Raw genomic sequence first — 25,857 nt, 5'->3', positions numbered from 1 at the left:
TTGAACTATTCTTCATTAAGTAATCATAAACATGTCAAACTTTTGCTTCTGGTGGTTAGTTTCATTAGTTGTGAATCATATTTCTCAGTTCTCGTACCTCAACTTCAGCAAATGTTAATATGTTATGTTAACTTAAAAATTTCATATGGAAAAACTTACCAGAATTCAGCTAATTTCCCTGGGTTATTCAAATGAAAAGACAGTCACGAAATGCCAAGAAAACGTCCTGTGGTTCGTACGTGTCTTCTTAGGCTCGTTTCAACGGGAAACTGTTTCAATTAACTCATTATTTGATCAGTTTCAGTCCAGTGTTCAAACACATCTATTACGATTGGTTTCTTTTACCCTCTATTACCTAGGACATGTCCCAAAGTTACACTTTGAATGCAAAAGAAACTTCGTGCAATAAAAAGAAAAACCAGATGTATTATGAATTAATGTGGGCCTCACTTTATGTGAGCGACATTTGAAGTTTTTTGGCGCGCGTTGCGATCGAGGCCTTTTCAACATTCTTCAGTTAGGGAACGAAATCATATAAATTTTTCTGATCATTTCTGTCAATAAGAGGCAACTGCAAAAATAAATTCTTCAACCTTATATATCCTCAACGTCTGAGAGGAATTTTTTCATGTTATTGGAGGCAAGCGTGAGCCAAACTACCAAAGCACAAGTTGTATTGGCCTATTGATCTGAGGCACTTACTTCTCAGTCAGAGAAACTTACTACAGATATACTTTCTAAAGGTATTCTCCCGGATGGAAAGTAAGGGGTATAGTTCTAAAACAATTGAATTAATTAGAGTTCGCCTTTCCTCGTTTCAAGTTAGGCACCTTTTCCACAACCCCTGGCTTGCTGGAACAGTAACATATTATAATGATGTGACACGTGTCAAGTTTCTACTGGTCAAGTTCAAATAGCTCTTTGGGCTGCATTTAGTTCTTTGCCCCGTTCACGCAAAACGAGAATTTGCAAATAATTTCAATCGAAATTTGAAACAAAGTTTCAAATAAAAAGTGTTCGGCTCTTGTAACCCGCTTTTGTTTATTAACAATAAGCTCAGAATAGCCTACCCATGGCTAGATTCGTTCACGGGGCTAGGGCGCCAGGGTACGAGGTCCTGGGGTGCGGAAAAACATGGGGTTTGGTGGAAAACGCGGGGTCTGAGTGGAAGACGCTGGGTACTATTTTTTTTTTCACCAAAATATGAATTTTCCTCACTGAAATGAGAAGCCGAAATTTTGTTCGCTCAAACTTCGATGAAAATCAACTCGGCCCGAAACTCGTTTCTCGATCAAGGAATCGTTAGAAAGAAAACCATTCAAGAGCCAACGTGTCGTGCATTTCAGTGCGTTTCAATCGGCGGCAGAGCAGCCTCACCACGTTTTAGTGCCGAAAATATCGCTAATACAGCATAAAAAATTGACAAAAAATTTAATCTCGTGATACTTTCGCGAATCCTTATATCAGCAGCACGCTTGGCGAATCATGTTGTAAAACTTTTTTAATTTCATACATACTGAGAAATTTACAAATTTCCCCACCCTACTCCCTTTTCAGTGGCGCCGGCCATTTCCTCTTTCAGCTCACTCTACGCCTGATGCAAAAAATTCTTTCGCGCATAACTTATCCATCACAAGGCATAAGGTGGCTTTTAGGTGAATGTAACATCTGTGTATTCCGTTTTCACTGCCGGGTGACTTTAACCTCTGTCCCGTCGTCATTTCTCCTGACAATATATACATTTTATCTGAACTTTGTTGTTTTCCAAACCTGTCTGATTGCCATTCACGTGCACCTCATTCCAGTCATTATTCCTCGCACTGACCATTTCGGACTTAGAGTGCGCAAATCATGGCTGTTTTTCTGTTGTTTACAACTCCTTCTTTCCCCTAAGCAATAATAGATCACAGTACTGAATCAGTTATTTTCAATTGATTCCATTCCTAATAGTCTCTTCGAGCAGCCATCCTCTTTTCTCCAAACGTTCCAGTTGGTACTAAGTACGATAAATGACTGAGAATTGGCGGATTGACTCTCTCAGTAAAACTGCATTTAAAGCAGTTGTAGAAAGCGACCAAAACTTGATGGAACTTGAATATGTACCTGCCGGAAGCCAGAGCGACGCTACCATCAACTGGGCCATAAGGCCACGCGGTGTCCCACGCGGTGGGAGAGTTTTCTGTTCGATTGTATGGAGAACGTTTCTTTGTCCATTACATGTCTGCCTGTTCATACTCTGGTTTTCCTGTTTCACTATGGACACTGAGCATATCTGTAGTTTTTGTTTCCTTGCTTGTTTCTTCAGTATGTACTGCTCTTTTTCCCCGTCATTCTCGTTGGCAATACATCTGCACTCACTTGTGTCCAACCATGAAGAATCAACAGCAGACATCCGGTTGTTATAAACGGCACTAGAAGCAGCCACGCCATGTCGTCGTTAAAGCGGTCATTAAAACTTTATCAAAAAAAAAAAAAAAACAGGAAATAAGAACACAACATAGTGGTTACGGATTAGTTTATAAAACTACCAGCGAAATTATAAGGACTAAATAAAACAGGTTTGAAACTCCTCGTAGTTGATAATGTGATAATGGACCAAAATAATTCAATCAGACAAAAAGGATGCGAAGAGAAGACTACGGTAAAGTTATTTTAAAATAATTAATATAGTTTACAAATATATTGAAACCAATATATTTGTAAATACTGACTGACTGGCCAATTGTCAACGGATAATTAGAGATACAGGTTGCAAATTGGTTAGAAAACAGTTTGCTTCAACAAAGAAGGTTTACAGACTTCATTAAGAAAACAATTTTTCCTTTGAAACCCCAAATAGTTTTTAGTATTGCCTAGGCGTTTGTTGTGAATATTTGAGGAGTTATAAATGGTTTATGGAAGGCACATAGCCTAACTTAATGAGAAGATTCAAAATGGACAAATTCAACAGCGGAAAAGGTCGATTCCTAACGGGAAAAAAACAAAGCGATATGTTTCAAGTATGAACCTCAGCCCGTGGCCTTGGGCTGTTCTCGAGACCAAGAATCAAAGTGTTCTCCCAACACAGCCCCTTCGCCAATTGAATAAATTACAGCTATACCTTAAATGTAGAGAGTTTTGAAAGCACTGTCCGTGTTCAGTGATGAGTTTCAATACTAGAACAGCCCTGCAAGGTTTTGACGGAACCTCAACTTGTTCCGTGTATATTCCTGGAGACTTGTAACTCTTCTTGAATATCAGTTGTCTGCCGATAAAAATCTACAAAAAAACATTTTTAAGTTAGAGTAATAACAGTGAACCTGTGGTTCAGTGAATCAGTCAGTCTGTCAGTCCGACCGTTAGTCCGTTCGTCAGTCAGTCAGTAATCAGTCAGTCACTCAGAGTGTCAATCAACCAGCCAGTCATTCATTCATTCAGTTAGTGCCGGTTAGTCAGTCAGTCAGTCAGTCAGCCAGTCAGTTCCACGGCGTCCATCAGATCGTCATCCGTCAGTCAGTTCGGCAGCCGTTAGTCAGACTGTTAATAAAAAAATCAGTCTGCCAGTTAGTCAGTCAGTCAGTCAGACAGCCAGTCAGTCAGTACGTCCTAAGTCAGTTTCAAGGTAAATTAGTATGCCAGTCAATCTGCCAGTCAGTCCTTGGTCACTTTATAAGTGAATCAGTATGCCAGTCAGTCAGTATGCCGGTCAGTCAGTATGCCGGTCAGTCAGTCAGTATGCCGGTCAGTCAGTCAGTATGCCGGTCAGTCAGTCAGTATGCCGGTCAGTCAGTCAGTATGCCGGTCAGTCAGTCAGTATGCCGGTCAGTCAGTCAGTATGCCGGTCAGTCAGTCAGTATGCCGGTCAGTCAGTCAGTATGCCGGTCAGTCAGTCAGTATGCCGGTCAGTCAGTCAGTATGCCGGTCAGTCAGTCAGTATGCCGGTCAGTCAGTCAGTATGCCGGTCAGTCAGTCAGTATGCCGGTCAGTCAGTCAGTATGCCGGTCAGTCAGTCAGTATGCCGGTCAGTCAGTCAGTATGCCGGTCAGTCAGTCAGTATGCCGGTCAGTCAGTCAGTATGCCGGTCAGTCAGTCAGTATGCCGGTCAGTCAGTCAGTATGCCGGTCAGTCAGTCAGTATGCCGGTCAGTCAGTACGCCGGTCAGTCAGTACGCCGGTCAGTCAGTACGCCGGTCAGTCAGTCAGTATGCCGGTCAGTCAGTCAGTACGCCGGTCAGTCAGTCAGTATGCCGGTCAGTCAGTCAGTATGCCGGTCAGTCAGTCAGTACGCCGGTCAGTCAGTCAGTATGCCGGTCAGTCAGTCAGTATGCCGGTCAGTCAGTCAGTATGCCGGTCAGTCAGTCAGTATGCCGGTCAGTCAGTCAGTATGCCGGTCAGTCAGTACGCCGGTCAGTCAGTACGCCGGTCAGTCAGTACGCCGGTCAGTCAGTCAGTATGCCGGTCAGTCAGTCAGTACGCCGGTCAGTCAGTACGCCGGTCAGTCAGTACGCCGGTCAGTCAGTACGCCCGTCAGTCAGTATGCCAGTCAGTCAGTCACCCACTCAGTCAGCCACTCAGTCATTTGGTCAGTCAAAACCCTACAGGAACAAACCTTTAAATTGTAGAATTTTCCTTTCACGTCCTTTGGTTGTTCATCTCTGATTTCAAACTCGACGGGAAAATATTTCCCGGTAATCTGTGTATTTTCCAGAGATTTAGTTGTAAACCGTACCCCAACCTAGATTGTAAAAGAAACATACAAACAAATAGACGCTGGTAAAAAAACGTCTGGCATCGACGGGTATGGAACCCCGCTGTACCTTCCGGGGACGAACGCTGCCTAACCACCGTCGAGAATTGAATCTTTACTTTTATCCTTTTTTGGATTTCTTTTAAGGTTCTATATTATTTATTTAAAATGACTTTAATTGCAGTTAACCACTAACGATCACTCATTCAATTTATGTCTAATCCAAATATGGAAAAAAAGTCTTGTCTCATACATAATAATTATGACCAGATTCATTAAAGAAGGACAAAAAAACCGCTAAAGTTTGCTTCGGTAATAGCGTTCGGAATTTTCTAGACATCTCAGCGGCGACGTTACTTGCAGTTATTCTGTGTACGTAAGGATCAATAATGCACTCTCTATCTTATCCACAAATCAAAATATGATTTTTTTTGTATGCACTGTTTACGAACATGACCCGACTTGGAAAACAGACTCCGCTTGTTCGTTTTTAATTAAACGAATAGGTTAATATCGCATGTTCTTCGGTTCACCGCTGCTCTTGGAAATCCGTTTCATTTCAGTTCCCTTTTTTATTTGCATGAAAAAGCAGTGTTACATTCCACTGCAAAAAAGAGCAATAGTTACACTATGGCTCTCTTTCTGTTATAAATTCTAGCAAATCCATTGAGAAACAACTTCCCGCGGCTACAGAGGCGAGTCACAGAGCTCAATCAGGAACCTAACCAAATTCCAATTGTTATTTGAAGACAAGTTAAGGCAGTTTACCTTTCCAGAGTAAAAAGTTGTTCCACTGCATGGCAAAGTTTCCGCTGGCCATGAAAACAGTTGGTTCCTGCCTACAGGAAGGGCAAGACTGACAAAAAAAATTTCCATAATTATATAATGAAAATATAAGGCAAGAGAACCTTGATTTTTCAATCATCAATGAAGCACACTGATCTTTAGGCCGCGTCTAAAGAGTTTACTAGAATATTCTGATACGCCCGCCCAAATGTAAAAAAGTAACAACCGTAGGAATACAACTTACACTGCACTTCTCTTGGTAATTTTATCCAAGTGCAAGTTTGCAGGTATCGTCAAAGGTAACATTGCGGGAAAAAATAACCTGATCTAACTTAGTATCGGAGCAACTGCACACCCACCCCTCCCCCAAGCCAACATTAACACTAACTTGTTATCAGTTGACTGTTGGGTTAGGGAGGGGTAAGTGCGCAGTTGCTTAGATACTGAGATTGATCCACAACTTCACTGATGTAGGACAATTTTAACAATTTAGCTAACAGATTACTAAACAATCTAATTTTCACAATAGATTAAATAACAAACAAAACAAAAGAAACAAACAAAATTAGCAGTAGGTATGTACCTATCTGTTGGTGTATTTGGCGTATGGGCTATACACAACAGGGTACCATCATCAGCCCCTAGGACCATCTCCAAACCCAGCCTCCCTGGAACTATGTCAGCACTAACAGCACTCCCCAGCACAGTCTTACCAACACTGATCAGGTCTGTGCAGCGATCACTACCCCGGATGATTGCGATCTGTCCCTCAATGAGGGGAACTATCTATGGAAGGATATGGATCAACTTGTCACATTGGGATAATACGGTGCAACTTCATCTGCTTCTCCTCAAGATGCTTGGCTTTTGTTAATGTTTCACGGTTACCTACATTCATACTGTAACTCACATTAAAAAAAAAACGTGTTGTTAGACAATTAGACCAGGTCGCGATTTCGTCTAGGAAAATGTTAGCCACAGAGAAATTGTTTGAAAGACCCAGTAGCGAACTTGTCGTATTTGTTAAGGAGCAACTCATCTGGTAGAGGGCGAACTTCTAATGAGGGAAAATCTTCGTAATTCGGCACAGGTTACTTACTATATCTGCGGCAGTACTTTCTCCAGGAACTAGTTTAGTGAGCAGAACTGTGGCTCGCACTTGACTTGGTAATTTGACAGGCCATCCGTCTAACACCTTACCAGTGTCTCCTTCTAGAACCCACAGATACCTGTTTTTAAGTACATGACGTGTTACGGTTACACCTCCATAAATTGTATTCCGTATCTTTATTGTAAACATGGTAATAAAAGATTTCGTACGCGATTGACAAAAGCGAATTGAGAAATAAAGCCGTTTATTTTTCAAGCTGGTGTTCGTCAGAGATTCAACGCCATTTTTGCATAATCGACTTTTGCGTATCTTTTTTCCCTTTTAATTTCTTCATTGAGCAATTTCTCGGACCAATGTCTCATCCAGATTTAGGTAAGGCACCGGCGTTCTAAGTTCGCAGTTTCTTATCAAGTGAGTTCTCCCTATATGCATACCATAGTCTTCAGGTCTCACAGAGACTCTCTGAGGACAAAAACGAAACGTACATGCACTATAAGAGATTTGATATACAGGTATTTTTTACAACCATAGATACCATTTGGATGACTGCCTGTCTTAAAGACAACTTTTACAGTCCAACTCACCCATCAAACGTGGCAACAACAGCTTCCATAAAACCATCTCCATCCACATCAGCAACACGTATCCCTGCGGCACTTGAACTGGAAACAGTGGTCTCCCACACCTAAATGAAATCTTACCCATTAACTTCCAAGATCTGATTGTTACTTCTCCCCTCTACCTGATACGTTTGAGTATTCTCATTACCTGTTTGCTAGATGATGTATCAATGTTATGGGGGAGAAGTTACATATCAATCACTCATGAGAGCAGAAAGGGATGAGGAATCACCCCTAGATGATTATAAGTTCCTTATTCATGCTATGACAACTTTTTCGTTTGCGGATGACCCGTAATGTCCGTCAGTGTTACAGACTTGAGAGTCTCTGTAAGAAAGATACCTGTCTAAGATGGACAATAAGGGTCGGTTATTTGAACAAACTTTAACCGTTGTTTGACAAAACTGCGTCTTCAACATTAATTTAGCCGAACCTTTCATCTGAACATTCATTTTTGTGAACAGCCGTCGAAAGCTGACAGTGGAAGGACATTTATTTAATTTAAATCAACCCTCTTGTGGAGAAAGCCTGAGGCCCACTGATTGTATAAAACCTTGGTTTGGGTTAAGCCCCGTCTACACGAGCAATTTTTATGTGGCAACTGTATGTGGCAATGTTTATGTGGCAACTGTATGTGGCAATTTTTATTTGCCCGTGTAGATGGCTCGACAAATATTTGTTGTTAATTTGCGTCTGTAAGAGTTTTGCAGAGCGGAGATGCTCATGGAAAGGAAAAAAGCAAGATGGCGAAAGTCAGAAGACGTGCCAGACGTGTTGCAGCTTTAGGCGCGTTTGTCACATTTCATGTGGCGTCTCATCTACACGGACAATTTTTTTATGTGGCAATTTTTATTTGCCACAAAAACTAACACGCCAGCTTTTCAGCAAATACAGTTGTCATAAAAATTGGTCATTTTTCATCATCTACACGGGCAAATAAAAATTGCCACATAAAAATTGCCTCATAAAAATTGCCCGTGTAGACGGGGCTTAAGACCTCGCGTAAATAACCGGCACCAAAAGTCCTTTCTGATCATTCATGTAAATAACCGGCACCAAAAGTCCTTTCTGATCATTCCTGTAGAAGGGGGAGTTGGCTGTATTATTCTGGCCATTAAAACAATTCCAAAACACAATACTGTAAACATGTAATGAGAATTGAGAACATCATCATCTATGGATCACAGCCAGGCAATAGTTATTATTAAATTCTTTGCACTTACCAATGATCGGAAAGGTAGGGATGTAAAAAGTACCTAACCAGAGTTTATTTTCATGAATATATACAATCAAACTATCAACATGTGTTGCAAATGAACTGTAGGGTCATCAGCTGAGTGAATTATGAACACGTCAATCTCAGATCTTAGGGAGAAAGAGCAACTGCCTCAAATAAGAGCCTATCAGAGATACACGTAATCCACTACATTGTCAAAAAGGCTTCAAAATAAAAGTTGGACGCTATCATTCTTGAGAGAACGTAAATGATTTGTATTGTAAAATGTAATAATTATCAATGACATTTATCACAGAGGAAATTTACTTATGATGCACGATCCTCGCAGTAGATAGCGCTATTTATGCAATAGCGAAAATCAGACCTGAAAAAAATCAGGCCTGTACGGGACTCGAACCACTGACCTCTGCGATACTAGTGCAGCGCTCTACCAATTGAGCTAACAAGCCAACTGGGAGCAGGCCGTTAAGTTGATTCGTAATAAACACGTGAAAGTGATAAATGAGATACAATGAATATATGAAGTTCATATATTTTGAACTGCGGTATTAGATACGTATGATGCAATTGAATTTCATATATTTCATTGTATCTGGTATTAGATACGTATGATCATACGTATCTAATACCGCAGTTCAAAATATATGAACTTCATATATTAATTGTATCTCATTTATCACTTTCACGGGTTTTTTTTCGAATCAACTTAACGGCCTGCTCCCAGTTGGCTTGTTAGCTCAATTGGTAGAGCGGTGCACTAGTATCGCAGAGGTCAGTGGTTCGAGTCCCGTACGGGCCTGATTTTTTTCAGGTCTGATTTTCGCTATTGCATAAATAGCGCTATCTACTGCGAGGATCGTGCATCATACGTATTTAATACCGTAGTTCAAAATATATGAACTTCATATATTAATTGTATCTCACAGAGGAAATTTATTTTGCAATACAAACCATTTTCCCCTTAAAGTCCTTGCAAGCAATATTGCCACTGTTGTCTATTGCCAGAATTTCCAATGAGCCATCTTGATTCACATCTGATACAATGACCTGGAAAGCAACAACAGAAAAGCATGTGATCATCTTATTAATGACACAAGCAATTGTGATAAACTTACATTTATCTTTCAAGAATCAAATCAAAAGGTCACGAGAATAAAGGAAATGATCACTAACTTAAGAAGCTATTTAACAATTATACCACGAGCGCGCGTTGGATATGAGATGATAGATAGCCAACTCGGCGCTACGCGCCTCGTTGGCTATAATCATCTTGTATCCAACAAGCGCGAGTGGAATAATTGTTTTATTAAAAACGCCCCCAAGAAATTATTATTTTGTAAGAAGAAACCGGATTTTTAGCTCCCTTTTGATTTTAAGCTGACGCGTATGCTTACCATATTTGTAGATTATGGTATATTGGCTCATATACCATAATGGCTAAGCCAATAAAAAGTCTTGAATTGCATTATTCAATGATCCAGTTTTTAATAATGATTGTTACAGCACGCTATTGATATTTTTTGATGATTATCCTGGAATGCAAATTTCTTTACCCCCCTCCACAGGGGAGTGGCAGATGCCCCCTACTGAACCAGTAATCAAAAAGGAAAACACTCAGAAGCCTGGGAAATGGACTGATACAAAGGTACATGTATTCATTACATCTATCAGGAATTTCAATATTTTTTTTTTGATTATTAAAAAGAATATCCTTATCACGTTTTGTTTAACAACCATGAGCTTCTAAAATTGGGGATCATTTCATTTATTCTCATGACCTTTACATTTTGATTCAAGATTCATCTTTAAATTCCAGTCACACCTGGGACTGCAATAGCTAAAGACAAGTAAGAAATATTAGCTAAAGACAGGTTTCAAATTTAGGAGACATAAATTAACACTCCACAATAAGGTTTTGTGCAGAACTAGAAGTTTCCAGCCTGGAGTTCAACATGTACTGTTGAGAGAACAAGTAGACTCAAATATTTACTTACTTGGCCAGGTAGGCTGTCCATGGTACTCAAAAACAAAGGTTCATTTAAGGAGCTTTTCACAAAGTAAACAGTTCCTGAGGATGTTCCTACAACAATTCCACCAACTGGAACAGCAGAACCAGAGGACAGAGCATAAGCAGGGTACTGACTAGACTTCTGAAAACAAAACAGGAAACAAAGACCTCAAAGTTGTTCTCATTGATGGCATTTTTTATTATGTGTTCTTCTCATTGTATACTGTACATGATTTATTTTGAGTATGCCATTCTAGTGAGTATAACTCATTTTCAGAAAAATCCTAAACATGAACATGAAACATGTCTGCAAAGTTACAAAAATGTAAGTTAGTTCATATCAAATTTTATGAATCGAGCCTAAAACTGTTAGTAAATTATTGCTCTCCTACACGTAGAGCTGTAAGATGTGCCGTAATGATGACAAGACAGTTGGGTTATTTTTTTCATCCACCCAGACACAAACACTATGTAAAACCTTTCCGCAGCAAAGAAGGATTCAGATAATCAACATCCTTAAGACTACGTATGATGCACGATCCTCGCAGTAGATAGCGCTATTTATGCAATAGCGAAAATCAGACCTGAAAAAAAACAAAATCAGGCCTGTACGGGATTCGAACCACTGACCTCTGCGATACTAGTGCAGCGCTCTACCAATTGAGCTAACAAGCCAACTGGGAACAGGCCGTTAAGTTGATTCGTAATAAACCCGTGAAAGTGATAAATGAGATACAATGAATATATGAAGTTCATATATTTTGAACTGCGGTATTAGATACGTATGATGCACGATCCTCGCAGTAGATAGCGCTATTTATGCAATAGCGAAAATCAGACCTGAAAAAAAACAAAATCAGGCCTGTACGGGATTCGAACCACTGACCTCTGCGATACTAGTGCACCGCTCTACCAATTGAGCTAACAAGCCAACTGGGAGCAGGCCGTTAAGTTGATTCGTAATAAACCCGTGAAAGTGATAAATGAGATACAATGAATATATGAAGTTCATATATTTTGAACTGCGGTATTAGATACGTATGATGCACGATCCTCGCAGTAGATAGCGCTATTTATGCCATAGCGAAAATCAGACCTGAAAAAAAACAAAATCAGGCCTGTACGGGATTCGAACCACTGACCTCTGCGATATTAGTGCAGCGCTCTACTAATTGAGCTAACAAGCCAACTGGGAGCAGGCCATTAAGTTGATTCGTAACAAACCCGTGAAAGTGATAAATGAGATACAATGAATATATGAAGTTCATATATTTTCTGAACTGCGGTATTAGATACGTATGATGCACGATCCTCGCAGTAGATAGCGCTATTTATGCAATAGCGAAAATCAGACCTGAAAAAAAAATCAGGCCTGTACGGGATTCGATCCACTGACCTCTATCTACTGCGAGGATCGTGCATCATACGTATCTAATACCGCAGTTCAAAATATATGAACTTCATATATTCATTGTATCTCATTTATCACTTTCACGGGTTTATTACGAATCAATTTAACGGCCTGCTCCCAGTTGGCTTGTTAGCTTAATTGGTGGAGCGCTGCACTAGTATCGCAGAGGTCAGTGGTTCGAATCCCGTACAGGCCTGATTTTTTTCAGGTCTGATTTTCGCTATTGCATAAATAGCGCTATCTACTGTGAGGATCGTGCATCATACGTATCTAATACCGCAGTTCAGAAAATATATGAACTTCATATATTCATTGTATCTCATCCTCAAGACTGAAACATCATTCCATATACACATTGTGGAATAATAAAAAAAGATGGTTCATCTTTGAATGTTTAATATCAACATGCATACCTTTCTGAGAACTGACAATTTTAATTTGCTCCCCCACTTGAGGAAGACAGGTTGGAAATCTTGCCCTACTGCACTCAGGGGTTTCATTAAGGGCCAGGCACCAGCCAAATTGACCGGTTGTAAGGACGGTTTTGCCCACCTGGTTTAACAATCTGGAGGAAGGTTTATCTTATAAAGAAGTTTAGTTCAAAAAGTTTTGCCCACCTGTGAAAACCAGTTGCCCTCCTGTTGAAAACATTAATGAAACCCCAGCTGCACTAATGAATTACAGTAGAATCCTGGTACAGCAACTGCTGTAACTCAGTTAACTTGAACTCCTCTGTAACTTAAATACAAGATCTTGACCCATTTTTTCAGTCACTTACCATCAGCTAACTTGAACTCCTCTGTAACTCAAATACAAGATCTTGACCCATTTTTTCAGTCACTTACCATCAGCTAACTTGAACCCCTCCTAACTACAGGACCATTTCTTTGTTTCCCTTGGGAGTTTGAGGTACGTAGCAGATAGTTATGTTAACTCGGAGGTAAAGTAAACGTCTATAATCATTAATTAGTCACACACTGTACAGACATCAAGAGTTACCTACCCTGGACACATGCAAAATTGATGAGAACACAAGCTGTTTTGTGTGAAGGTTGAACACTATGATGGCACTTCCCAAGTAATTTTGAAGATCCTCTGATGACAAACCTTGCCCTGATAGAGCTAACTGGCTGTGGGCAGGAAATAAAATTGGCATAAGAAACTTAGTGTAACTTAATTATACCACTAACATGTACATGTTCATGTAGATATGGAGATTACGAGTATGATAAAAACTCAATATAGCACATGCCAATATATTTTGGGAAGTACCAGTGATACCATGAATTCTGAAAAAAAAAAATTAGCATTTAAAATCTAAGCTGATTGAAATTTCTGAGAGTGTGCCATAGCTAGCAACAAAAAATCTTGGATTTGGAAATAATTCAGATGCACAAACCATAACATACCTCCTTTTTAAAAAGTAGCCAAGGTCTGGTAACAAACATTTTCAGTTCATACCTTTTCTCTTCAAAATAGAAGTTGGCCACTATGACAAGTTCCTCTTCAGTTCCATCAGCATTGAAGTCTGTGATGAGTGGAGTGGAGATAATGTGTGGGTCTACAAAGACACTGATGCCATCTGTTGATAAACCAGATGGGCGTATGCCTGGATGATACTTGGACCAGAAACTGTCTCCTGGACCATAGTCACTGCTTGAGTTGGAATACAGCTGTTCATCCTCAGTAATGAAGAGAAATAATTCTTATTTTTCACTATAATCATGCAAGGCAATAATGATAATAAAAAAAATAAAAGTGGAGTGTCAAATTTGAAAATGGCTGGTTGCATTTTGTCATTCTTATTGAGAAAGAGATAAAAGTGAGAAAAGAGAATTAATAATAATAATAATAATAATAATAATAATAATAACGAATTTTTATACAGGATTGAAAACCCATCAGTGTGTAACACTGTTGTCCTTGGGGTCCTGTCAAAATAATAAATAAATAAATAAAATAAAACTTAACAGGATATAATCATTGATCTTAAGGTCTAGAAAAGCATAGAATAAAATAAAATGCTCTGAAAAAGGATACCTATAACCACGTTTAGATCGAATTTTTTTAACTAAAATAATCTCGCAATTTGTTCTTAAATTTCAGTCTCGAATCTAACGACCTTAGTTCAGCAGGCAGGTTGTTGAAAGTCTTTGCTCCTTGGTAATAGAAGCTCTTTTTACCAAATTCTAAACGTACTTTGGGTAATTTCAAATAAAGGCCCATTTCCAACCGAGATGCCTTGCACGCCCAGATCATTTTTCATATAATTATGAAAAATACACTATTTTCCTCGTAGTTGCGGAATCGCTTTGATATCTTCTTCCATCTTACTAATTAGGGCTTTCAAAGTTCCATCTTGAATCATGTGTGAACAACAAACTATCGTAGTATCCATATAGGTAAATAGTTTTTAATTCTTACATGTATGACGGTGAAAAACGTCATTTGAAAAGTTGATGCCGCCAAAGAAGCAGTCTAGAGGAAGGCCGAGTCTACCCGGCTCGGCAAAGGTTATTCGACTTTGAGAGTCTGTGTATGATTTATGGAGGGCAAGGAAAACAACCATGGGTTTCGGCAACACTATAGACAGTGCTTTTGCAGAAATGTTATTGCATTGTTCCAACGATGGAACTAGAGACTCTGGAGAGATTTTTACTTGAGATCCTGAGATATGTATGTAAGCAATCTCATTTGTACAAGTCATTATTCTATAATTGAAATGCGTAAGGTAAATCAGTTTTGGCCAATATTGGTTATTTGTTTATGTTTTATTTAGTGTTGAAGCCGAACAATTTCCTTCAACATCAAGTACGCTTTGTACAAGTTTTATACACAGACTCGATTTATGATTTTTCAGTCTCAAATATTTAGTTGCAGATTTGTTTACTGTGTTCTTCACCAAATCTTTGTTTTTCTTTTTAATAGTGTTTGTGAATGACTATCAGAGTTTGCCATTTACAATAGCGCGATTCCAAAACAAAAACAAACACTGCAAAGGATCTCGGATGGAAATGGGCCTTTAAATTCCAAAAAGCACAAGAGATAATTTTGCCTAACTCTCTTCAAAGGTAAGATGTGAAGTTTTTGCAAAACCTATCAAAAAAGACATGACAAATTCTATTGGAAACTGGTTGCTTATTGTGATATGAAAAACCAAAATGATTGTAACAAATACATTTGCATGCTCTATGCTTTCCATTTTTACAGAATGGCTTCAATAACAAAACAAATTTAATAAATTATGTTTTATTCTCTCACTGATAATCACCTGAACAGTCACACACTAATACAATTATTTGTCTCAGGCTCAGTGGATATGCAAGGGTTATTCAACAATAATCAATTTTACTTTATCAAGCAATTTTTAACTATTAAATAGACAAGTGTATTTGCTCAATGTACTCTACATCACAACCATACGCTTTCTAAACTTACCAAGCTCAGTGTTCACATTAATCATAAATTAGTTCTTTTCAACCGAGCGGGAGGTCTGTATGGGAGAACCTTGACCGAGGTCGCCAGCACAGACCGAACGTAGTGAGGTCCGTACTAGCAACCAAGGTCAAGATTCTCCCATACAGACCAGACCGACCTAGCTCAGTTAATAAGATGTTTATTATATGGCTGTCTTATATGCCAATTTTTTATATTCTTTGTACCTTTTTTTTCTAGACCAGTCTTGATGGGAAAATCTAGACCACTTTCAATATTGATTTCAGCCAATCAAATTTGTGAATTCGGTAGTTCCCAGTCCTTGTGAGACACAGCCATATAATAATTTATGATATAGAAGCCTTGGCTAAGCAATTATTTTTTTCTTAACTAACCTTTAGATCATCAAGGATAAATTCTGATATGGAAGCAAGTCTAGCTGACTTTGCAGGATTTGAAACAGAACTGATATAGTCACTGTTGGTAATCTGTTCAGGATCTACCACAAACCAATCTCTCTTCATCACCAGAGGTGGAACCTAAAAAGACATCATGAATATCAAGATAAGAGTGATTATAATCCATCAAATATTTTTGTTCAACACATCACATGACCAAATATGCCCCAGCTAAAACTACAGAATATCTGAGGATATATCCCCAAGTGATATTCCCATACTTTCAAACCTTACGTCTACTATGTTAAGCCTTCGTTTAAAATTAAACCCAAGATGCAATTATTACATAGGAAGAGACACATTCATTTGTTCATAAAGTGGTACCAATGAACATTGAAAAGTGAACAGGTAGTTTTCCATAAATATTTTTCCTACTTCTTGCAAATATGTGTGAAGGATGATAAACACAATAACCTCTATTTGGTGCAAAAAATGTGATTGTATATTTGTCCTTGGACATTATCTGTTCCTTGAGCCTCATAGTTTTCCTTGAGCTTCACTCTCAAACGGAAAACCGTTTGCAGCTTGGAACAGATAGTGTCGGTGGACACATTTGCACCAAATGGAGGCGATTGTTTATCTATACCTGTACCCACTGGCTGTAAGGTCATGTTATTTTTTTGTAAGTTATTTGATATGTTAACTTTGAAAATTGAGTGGAAGTTGGAAGCAAAGTGTTTATTTACATGTGCATGTACAGTACCACTCAAACGTAAGTCAACAGTCTTGACTTGAAACTCAATCATTGATACACAAACTATTGAGAATCCAGTATCGAAAATTGAGGATCAAGATACTTGAAGAGCTTTTCGAAGATCTCAATTGCAGTTTGAAGGAAGCAAAACACTAGACAAAGACAAAGCGCATGACACAGAAGCCACTTACATGTATGAAAATATTTTCATTCTGAACATGACTCGAGTTCAAGGCAAGCCTCTTTTTAGCTTTTCTGATACTAAAAACAGAATTCAATCACATGATAATTCATGTCTATAACACTTAGTTTGAGAAAATTTGTACTTTGCTTGCACAGGCAGTGTCAGTGCTTCAATGTACCTTAAGTTAGTTTGCTTCTAGGAAAGCTTTAAAGATGAGGACAACCCAGAATTCTGAGACAAGTGCCCCATAGGGCCCACAGTGATCCTTTAAAAGGAAAAACTTTGAATTTTTGGAAAAGAATAATTAAAAAAGAGCAACTTTCAATACCTTAAATGTCTCTCCCTCTAGAAAGGAACCATCATTCTTTACAAAGGACACAACACCATCTGCTGTAACCAAAACCAACTCATTCATCCCATCATTGTCATAATCAAACTGAAACAAGAATAACATGATCAGTCATTACTCATAAAAACAAATGTCTCAACTGTATCAGAGATAAGTATAAAGAACTAAAAATGAATAAACAGTGAATGTATAAACCAAAATAAATGCCCCAGACCTTTTTGTATTGTGTTCAAGCAGAGTTGTAACATTAGTGATTATCATGTAACTTCTCCCCACTCTACCCAACACATTATCCAGCAGACAGCTAATGAGAATAGTCAGACTTATCTGGTAGTGTACTGAAGTTGTGGGGTACACTCTACTCTCAATCGTCAAATCCTAGTTTTTCAGCAACATTCATCACGTCACAACTTCCAACACTCTCTCAAGAAAACCGATCACTCTAATCATCGCGTCTCCTATTTCAATTTTTACCTATCCGCGAATACGTAAGTGTCATGTCACGCATTAACTTCCATTTAGTAGAGGTTGTTATCTTGATCGAACACTAAGTAATTGCATTTCTTTAAAAGAGGAAATGTATAGCAGCCAGAGGGGAGAATTAACAATCAGGCCATGGTAGTTGAAGGGTTTGACTGAAAATTACGATAAAACTATTACTCTTTCTAAGCCTTTCACAGAAACCACACAAAAGGTTCCACATACCAGTAGTGGTGCAGCGAATAAAATTTTTCCAGGCAAAGTTACTGGCCAGCCAGCTAAGTTAAGACCTGACCGTCCATCAACAACTGATACCTGACCACTCAAGGAAGTGGCTAGGACATCTTTAACGTTGTCGCCATTTACATCCGCCACAAGAGCGCTTGATACGACAGGAGATGATCCAACATCTGACTGCCACATGGGTTCCAGGTTACGGTGACAGTCGTGAGCTGTTAAGGTGACGATGAAGCTCAAAAAGAAAGCTCTATGTGCAATGACTTCTGCACCAGTCACTCGATTTGATGAATACTCAGAATACTTTGAGAACATTTTAACAAAGGAAATTGCTTCACTAGTAAATTTCACGAAGAAACGGCACTTCAGCCATGAGGGACTATCGTCAAAGGCACCGAAAAACTTTCAGCCTCACCGACTCTTTATTATTGTCATATTAACTTGTTATGCCGCCATTTTGTTCATACGTGGAGCCCGCGCTATACCTGCAGCAGTGGTCTCTTTGGGATAAAAAAAAATGTCGTGTAACATAACTTGTTCTTGTTTTAGTAAATGGTTCACTCGCCTTATCGTAAATTTTACATGAATATAAGCACAAGATTACTTCTAGTTTTATTTTTAGTTTAAATTACGTACTAACCTTTTTACTGAATTGTAAATAGCCCGATTTGCTTAATTGTTATTTTAATACTAGTAATATTAGTTTTTAGTAGTATTCCTGTCAATAGATCAATAAACTTTGGTTATTAATTAAAAAAAATATATCATGACTCACCAGGAGTCATGTTATATTACCAGGCCTTCACTCCCAAAGTAAGTGACAGGGTCTTACAGGAAGAACGAATAAAAGTCTATTCATTCGAGAAAAAAGATCACCGTGGCGTTGCGGCGAGACGTTGCAGAAAAAAAAGTGTACGCTTGTTTGAAATTCTTAAAGGATGAAATAATTTAGCTTGTAACATGTAACCAAACAATCGTCCATCTCGTATCGTTAAGCACATCAGCTACGGAGTACCAAGAGAAATTAAGGTTGTTTGATTACTTTCTCTTAGGAGTACCTTTTTCAAAGCTAAGTAACTTACTCGATTCTTCTCATTTATTGCTCTTTAAATTCCCTAAACGTAACCTTTTAAAGCTATCCATGACATTCCTGGCGGTAACTTCTCGGACTTTTCGTTTCTCTTCTTCTTGTTACTACTCTTCATAAATGGTTACGTTCGTTGCCCCAGTCTGCTGTCCAGATCACTTTTCATTAGTTTTCTAGCCACAGTCAGTGATGCTTTTGCTCCATTAAATGAAGTGTCCCAGGATATCGATAAACTGACTGTAGAGTGTCGACTTGACTTTATTCATGAATCAAAACGACTAGTATCGAAACGCCCGATTAATTTCGAAGGAATGACGCTCGGTCGTCTTTACGGTAACCCAGCCTCCTTATAATTTCGTCGAATTCGCTCCTGAAACATGGTTCGAATGCTTTGGTCAAAATGCAATTTTTTCCTTGGTCAAACACTTGAAAACGAAAGCACTCAAGTCACTTTGTAACAGCCCAGCGACAAGCGAATATTATTGTACGAAATCCGTAAGTCGGTCATTCCCTTAGTTTCTGAAAAGTAGTCCTGTGGACTTGCAGCGAACATGAAATAGTGTCAAATCAGTTTGCTCAAGATGGAGTAATTTTGCGGCTTTGCATGACTCGTACAGGAGTCGTAAGTCAGTTAAGAGGGGGTGAACTTGTTTTACTTCGGGGGAAGGGGAGACGAACTCGTAAAGGTACGTGTTTGGGGAAGAACTAGTTGGCAATGGAGCAAAACTTCCATAAGCCGCGGTTAATACAAGTGTCCTATAATCTATCTGTTGACTTGTTATAGCTTTCTTGGTTTCGATAGGCATTTCAAGAGGACAAACTTGCTTCCCATCACTGAAGGGGTCTTGCTACGGACTGTCATTTTAAATTGGGTTGGATGGGGTCATTGGTAAGAAAAAAATTGGCACTTTGCCCTTTGCCCCTTCCCTCTTCCCCCCCCTCCCCCTACCCCCCATCTCAGTGTCGGTGACAGAGGAGGATATTTACCTCCAATTCGCTGAATAATCGCTTAATACTCTGATACCAATAGAAAAGTAAGTAAAAACATCCTTCTAAGTTTAGAATAGTTAACATATAATTCTTCAACACGAATGTTGTTCATGTTGCTATCGTCGTCCATAAATCGTCGCTTTTATCATTCTACGTTGCTTATGGTTGAACAAAATGCTACAGTTATTTTTTTTCTGTTCTTTAAGTCTGTGTTACCAGTTTGCCCTTACTACAAGTCATACAACACGAATTGTGTCATAGTTGAGTTGGTGATGTGACTTGATCGCAGACCATGGTGGTAACAACCATCGTGCCGCGTAAATCTATACTGCTACGAAAGAGGGACTTGAACAAGTCTGTTTCCCTATGAACTGACCTAGTACAAATTCCAGTTATGATTTATACTTCTATTCCAGCGTCCACGACTCCCGCTTCAGCTATAGGTACAAACTTGTCATCAATCTGAACCAGCAAAATAGGCCGATCAACATGGCTCCTTCGAGCAGGGTCCCTGTGACACGGTGTCCATCGATGTACCACAATCCCCTCAGCACCTTCCACTGGGTTCCAGTCCTTCCAATAAGATCTTCCTCCGCGTTCCCTCATAAGTTCTGAAGGCCACTGAACATCAATTCTCCGTCCAAGGTTGATACTATCATAAACCTGCCCACGGTCAATAATCCGCACACGTTGAGTCACGCTCTCCGCGGCTGCAGCCCCAGGACTCTGGAGTTGAGGCGTTTGGTGCTGAGCTATGCTTACAGATAATGTACTAGGTCTCTTAGAGCCCGAGCTCGCCGTAGATCTTTGACTCGTTCGGAACCCCTGTTGGCCCCTATTAAATGAGGAACTTGGCGTCGATCCTCGGGTGCTCACGTAAACGGGGCCCTCACGGAAGCTTGTACAACGTTCCGTAAAACTCGGCCCAGTAGAAACTTCCGGCACATTGCCTCTAGTTATGTCTCCACCGCTTTGACAGGTGGCACCACAACGCATGCGTATACGATGCCACAGACGGCCGAGACAACCAGCAATTCCATTGAAACTCAAAGGACCTCCAATAACTTTACCCAGTTGTGGGTTTGAGTCCGCATATGATGTTGTTAGTGGAGACACATATATTGGATATCCTATCGGCTGATCACAAACTGAATTAATAATGTTCCTCAGCGCTTGTTTAGCGTTCTGAATTGAGCCACGCTCTGGGTTCCGATTCCTGAGGAAGATCAGTTCTTGAAGTTGTCCCGCCCATAAACCTCGAACACATTCGCGATTGACCTACAAGGAAAGGGAAAAAAAAATAGCATTCAATCTTTTGACCTCTTAGAGTCATCAACATCCAATTTCTCCGAACAATACCATCCTCCAAGGTCCCTAAATTAAAGGAAATGATCACCAACTGATGAAGCACTAGATTGTTAAACAAATTCTCCTTGTCAACACCTCAGGAAGTGTATAGAGAACAGTATGGAGAATATGCATACTGATGTTATGATGTAGAGGGTTAGGCAGTGCTTTAAGTAAGGTGTATTAGCAATGACTCTCTTTGTAATAAAATTACGCTAAAAAATGAACCAAAATATCCGCTGTGTTTTGACAATTTCCGAAATACAAATCGAAATCTATCATTGTTGTACTTCGTTTTTAGCAATTTCCGTTTTCACCTGATCCATTTAGCATCAAAATCTGAACTCTTTAATCATAGAATGATGGTTACAGTTTCCATTCCTGCTGTTACACTGAAGAAGAAGAATCACTAAGTGTTGCGCCTAATAGTGGTGGGGAGGTCTGCGTGTCTTAATGATCTTAGAGGTTATACCAGCGGTGACTTTGGTCACTGGTAGGTTCAACCACGTTGGGCAAGTTCCAAGTGAGAGGCCTGACTAATTGGAACACCTGGCCCTCCAGGTTGGGGGTTGGGCGAAGGGCTAATATCCCTTCCCCGTAAAAAAAAATATTATTACTGAAACAGGTAATACTTTTCAAAGAATGCAAGGGCAGAAAGGGCAGAATGAAGAGACTGACCAGGTGCCCCACGACAGTGATCTGTTGTTTACGGACTACCAGCGCCGGATGAACATTGGAGGGTGAAAGCTCTACAGAGGAAGCCCCCCGATCGACAGAGTTACTTCTGAAACCCAAGAAATTTGTTACCATAGGAAACTGGAATGTACAAACGATGTATGCTGTTGGAAAAGCTGCACAGATTGTGCACGTGATGAGAGAATACAACGTAGACATCCTGGGCATCAGCGAACGCAGATGGACGGATTCGGTTGGAAGTCGTGGGAAAAAGCGAGGATTATTGCAAGAGACCGGGACCGATGGAAGAGAATTATCAAGGCCTTATGCGCAACAGAGCACGAAGAAGACTGATGACGATGATGTTACATTGAAGAAGAAGAATCACTCCAGTACTCACTTTAATCACTCTGAAACTCAAGTATCTTTTGTTGAGCATAATAATCTTGTACTCGTCTGTTCCATCATCAAACACATGCCTGAAAAGAGAAAACAGTGTCACGAGCGTGCTTGCCTTCTTCTTACAAAATATTGACAGAGTATATTACAGTTACTGTTGTTAACTGTTTAAAAAAGCCTCATTTCCTGAAAATTCAGTTGTCATATACTTATTTAACTGAAGTTCGAATTATTAATGATGACGAAGGTGATGCCCTGTCGTTGAATTTAACTCAGCTGAGGGAAATGCGATAAGCTGACTAAACAACAGCCTCCACCTGCCACCATAATATGCTCGGGAATTTGTCCGCAGACACAATTTTTTCAAAGGAGCGAAAATTTCCCGAGTTCGAAGCTTAAGGTCGACTGTGAACTTTGAGGTACAGTAAATGTCCGAAGACGGAAAAGCGAGCACATTTTAAAACCAACGGTGCCTACTATATTTACTATCCGTCCAATATTTTTTCCAATGTTTAAAAGGACAAAAGGTTTGCAAAAGCGTATCGTAGAGAACAGATACTAGCCTATTCAGATGGACTTCTCACAACACGTTTTTTTTCTTCTACTGTAACAACAGCAAAACGCTTGCCAACTTCAATCAGCTTTTGAAGAAAGACTTCCATTGCACAAGACAAAGGGTTTGAAAATTATGGAAAATCACCCGCGGACTTTTCCTCAGAATTAGCTAACGGATACTCCCCTACGTAAAACGTTTAAACCAATCACACGCGTACAAAAATATTTTGATGGATTGAAACCGCCCAAAAAACATAGTTGTACCTCATACAACTATACGTTCGCGGTAACAGTTCACTGAAATATGAGCAAAAAACAAACACACGAATCAAAAAGAGAAAAACAACAACAACAACAAAAAGAAAAAAAAGCAAACAAAACAAAGCAAAACAACAAAACTATGAAAAACACAAAATAACAACTAGACACAAAAACAACAAAACAAAAACAAAAAAAAAAAACAGTCAGACACAAAAAACGACAAAAAAAAAAAAAAAAAACAAGAGAGAGATTAAGGGTATTAGCGTTTTCAATAATTTAGTGGGCGGTAAGCGCCTTATGCATCTGCTTCTATATAAAAGTTGACCTGAGCGCCAATAAAGACTGGGTATTAGCAAGCACAGCCTGTCTCCATTTTGGATCTCCTTCGTGTGAGATGACCATGTTTTGTTCGTGAGCTGTGATAGCATCGTATAGAACTGAAAGTTCGTCGTACTCGTCCGGGGAGGTAAAGTGATCCTGTATAATGAGAATTAAAAAGATAACGTGTTATTTTGTAATCGTGTAAACGATTTGGGTAAAAAAAATGCTAGGCTTGTAGCCATAGAGTATCTAGCCTTATTACCAAAGTATTGGCGTTCACCTCTCCTTGAAAATATCGCTACAAGGAAAATAACGGAAAACGAAACTGTGTTGTGTGAAACTGGACAAAATTGTAGAAAGAGTAAAAGAACGTCTCGGTTACAATTTCCGGTTTGAAAAAAAAAAAAATCTGCATCTGCCTTGTCTTTCAATTAAATCAAAAATTTCTGCCATCTACGCGCACCACTAATTGTTTTGAGCACAGCAACATTCTAGTTGAGCCAGTAACATTTCAATGTCTGACCTGGTGCAGTTTTAGTGACATGCGCACTCCTGGTGCAACAATTTTCCGTAACAGATCCATGTCAGCAAACACCCATTCATCCTTGGCGTCAGTGATTCGAAAATCTCCTTTAAACAGGGCGTGCAGACCGTACAGAAACGATTCCAGGCTGGACGAAGATGAAAGGCAGTTAAAAAATGATCAAATATCCCAATCTCCTTAGTTCTTATTGCACGTTTCTCATTAAAATGACTGTTTTAGGATTTTCTCTATGCATCCGCACAATGAGCTGAGAGTAAAAAGCTCAAAGATGCTCGTTAGTGGAAATGGCTGCTGAAAAATCAGGAGGTTCTATTGTATAAAGGCTGAGCATTAGTTCATGACAATTGTTTTAGTCAACCCAATTAAAAATTGAAAGTCGCGCTATACATCAACAAACCTTGCAGACTGTGGATGTGACGCAGTACCTAATGCTCTTCTTCCCAGCAGACACAGCGCAAAACAAAGAGTTGCCAGAAAAGAATCTCTTTCACACTCAACCGGCTGAAACCAAAAACAAAAAGACGGCATGATGATCAAAGTGGATAAACCTATTGCTCAAGTTCGTCACGAGCCCTCCCTTTTTAAAAGACAAGGCCTCAGCCGATTTCAGAATATCATTTTGTTAGAAACGAAAAGAGTGGCTTAAAATACACCCTCATTCAAATCTTCAAGCTCATATTACGGACATCACAAATTTGTAGGACTTGTGAGAAAACGTTCGAACCGTTGTAAATAGTTTTCCTCGCGTCTTCCAAGTCTGAAATTCTTCACCCTAGCTTATTCTTTACCTAAGAGAAATAAAAAACTGACTTATTTTTGCAGCACTTAATTATGGAAAATTTCACTGAGGGCAAAGAATTTCGCTTTTAAACGATACTACTTAATTTCCTACGGTTCTTACCTAGTTATGAAGCAATGCCTTTCAGTGGCATATATCTGAAAAGTTACATTCAAACAAACTGCAACTTAATATTTCCATTTATTGAATTCATAACTCCAGTGAATAGGTTACCAATCATTGGTCAGATGATCAAATTTTCTTTACGGGCTCATGTAATGTACATGCAACAATGAATATTCTGAGATCGAACTATTAACATTTCCTCACCGGATCCTTGCGTGAAGCACAGTACTGAATCCAAGAATAGTAGCAAGTGAGAAAGCTGGTTCTAGAGATGCCACTCTGTCGCAGATCGTAATCTTCGTCAATATTATGATAGAAAGATCGATCCACATCCACGTACTGGGGGTCATGAAAAGACATCAGCTGCTCACGTAAGGTCTCGTCACGTAACCAATGATCCAGCTTAGGTGACTTTAATGTGTAGAATATCACAGACTGTTGGGGGGAGAAACACCGCGTATCTGATGTTACTATTTCACTAAACTCAAGGAAGCCGTATAGCTCGATCTTCACCGTGATGAGCTTTAAATCATTACGTTGTGTTCTCCAGCAAAACACCCAACTCTCACCGCGCCTCCCTCCATTCTGGAGTATGAATGGGTACCGTGCTTGTAACACCTAATGAACTTCCGGGGTAAGGGATAGCGAGGATTTGCACTGAGCTAAAGGTAGCACTAAAATTTAAACTAGGAGATGTCCTTTCCCGTTACACGGACCTGGGATAAGCTTAGAGTCAGTCGCGTATGAAGATTTTTCCCACTTTTGCAACTTACAGAAATTTGTGAACAGTTACTGCTTGGGTTAGCAGTCTGATACGTACAAACTGGAATAGCTATAAAGGGTTAGCTGCCTTGTTTTCAGTAGTTAAGTTGTGTGTTAACTAATGAGCTTTATTGAGTCATTTGGTGAATAAGCACCAATAAATGCCTTTATGTGATAAGAAAAATTACAGAACACGCGTTCTTGGAAGAAACTCTGCGACAATAACTTCAGCAAAACCACTTCCCCTTTAAATTCACTATCGCCTACTATTTTTCCA

The 25,857-nt window shown here is 39.4% G+C and overlaps 2 protein-coding genes across 4 annotated transcripts in view; both read right to left on the bottom strand.

The window, feature by feature from the left end:
• Positions 1-1,483: 1,483 nt before the first annotated feature.
• LOC111338074 (uncharacterized) lies at positions 1,484-19,760 on the bottom strand. 2 transcript variants are annotated; one of them, XM_022944487.2, is made up of 14 exons: positions 17,724-19,760; positions 16,998-17,105; positions 15,729-15,872; positions 13,360-13,571; positions 12,902-13,028; positions 10,474-10,629; positions 9,431-9,526; positions 7,207-7,307; positions 6,611-6,740; positions 6,095-6,297; positions 5,494-5,581; positions 4,588-4,713; positions 3,101-3,258; positions 1,484-2,455 (listed from the first exon to the last, which is right to left on the bottom strand). In XM_022944487.2, the coding sequence occupies exons 1-14, from the start codon at positions 18,048-18,050 to the stop codon at positions 2,302-2,304; spliced, it is 2,130 nt and encodes a 709-aa protein (XP_022800222.2). In that variant the 5' UTR covers positions 18,051-19,760; the 3' UTR covers positions 1,484-2,301. The 2 variants fall into 2 exon arrangements, with proteins under 2 accessions (XP_022800222.2, XP_022800221.2); XM_022944486.2 differs by having other exon boundaries at positions 13,360-13,580; positions 17,724-19,759.
• A 112-nt stretch (positions 19,761-19,872) lies between these two features.
• LOC111338073 (pecanex-like protein 1) overlaps positions 19,873-25,857 on the bottom strand; it is a 31,542-nt gene continuing 25,557 nt past the window's right edge. For both annotated transcript variants that reach the window (XM_022944483.2, XM_022944484.2), the window contains exons 29-34: positions 25,023-25,253; positions 24,312-24,415; positions 23,894-24,041; positions 23,375-23,526; positions 22,235-22,313; positions 19,873-21,090 (exon numbers count right to left, since the gene is read on the bottom strand). In XM_022944483.2, the coding sequence (XP_022800218.1) occupies positions 20,212-21,090; positions 22,235-22,313; positions 23,375-23,526; positions 23,894-24,041; positions 24,312-24,415; positions 25,023-25,253 (1,593 nt within the window). In that variant the 3' untranslated portion in view covers positions 19,873-20,211. The remainder of the gene's footprint in view (positions 21,091-22,234; positions 22,314-23,374; positions 23,527-23,893; positions 24,042-24,311; positions 24,416-25,022; positions 25,254-25,857) is intronic.

The sequence above is a fragment of the Stylophora pistillata genome, chromosome 6 (assembly GCF_964205215.1).
Source record: "Stylophora pistillata chromosome 6, jaStyPist1.2, whole genome shotgun sequence".
Lineage (NCBI taxonomy): Eukaryota > Metazoa > Cnidaria > Anthozoa > Scleractinia > Pocilloporidae > Stylophora > Stylophora pistillata.
This window is presented reverse-complemented; position numbering and strand designations above follow the sequence as displayed.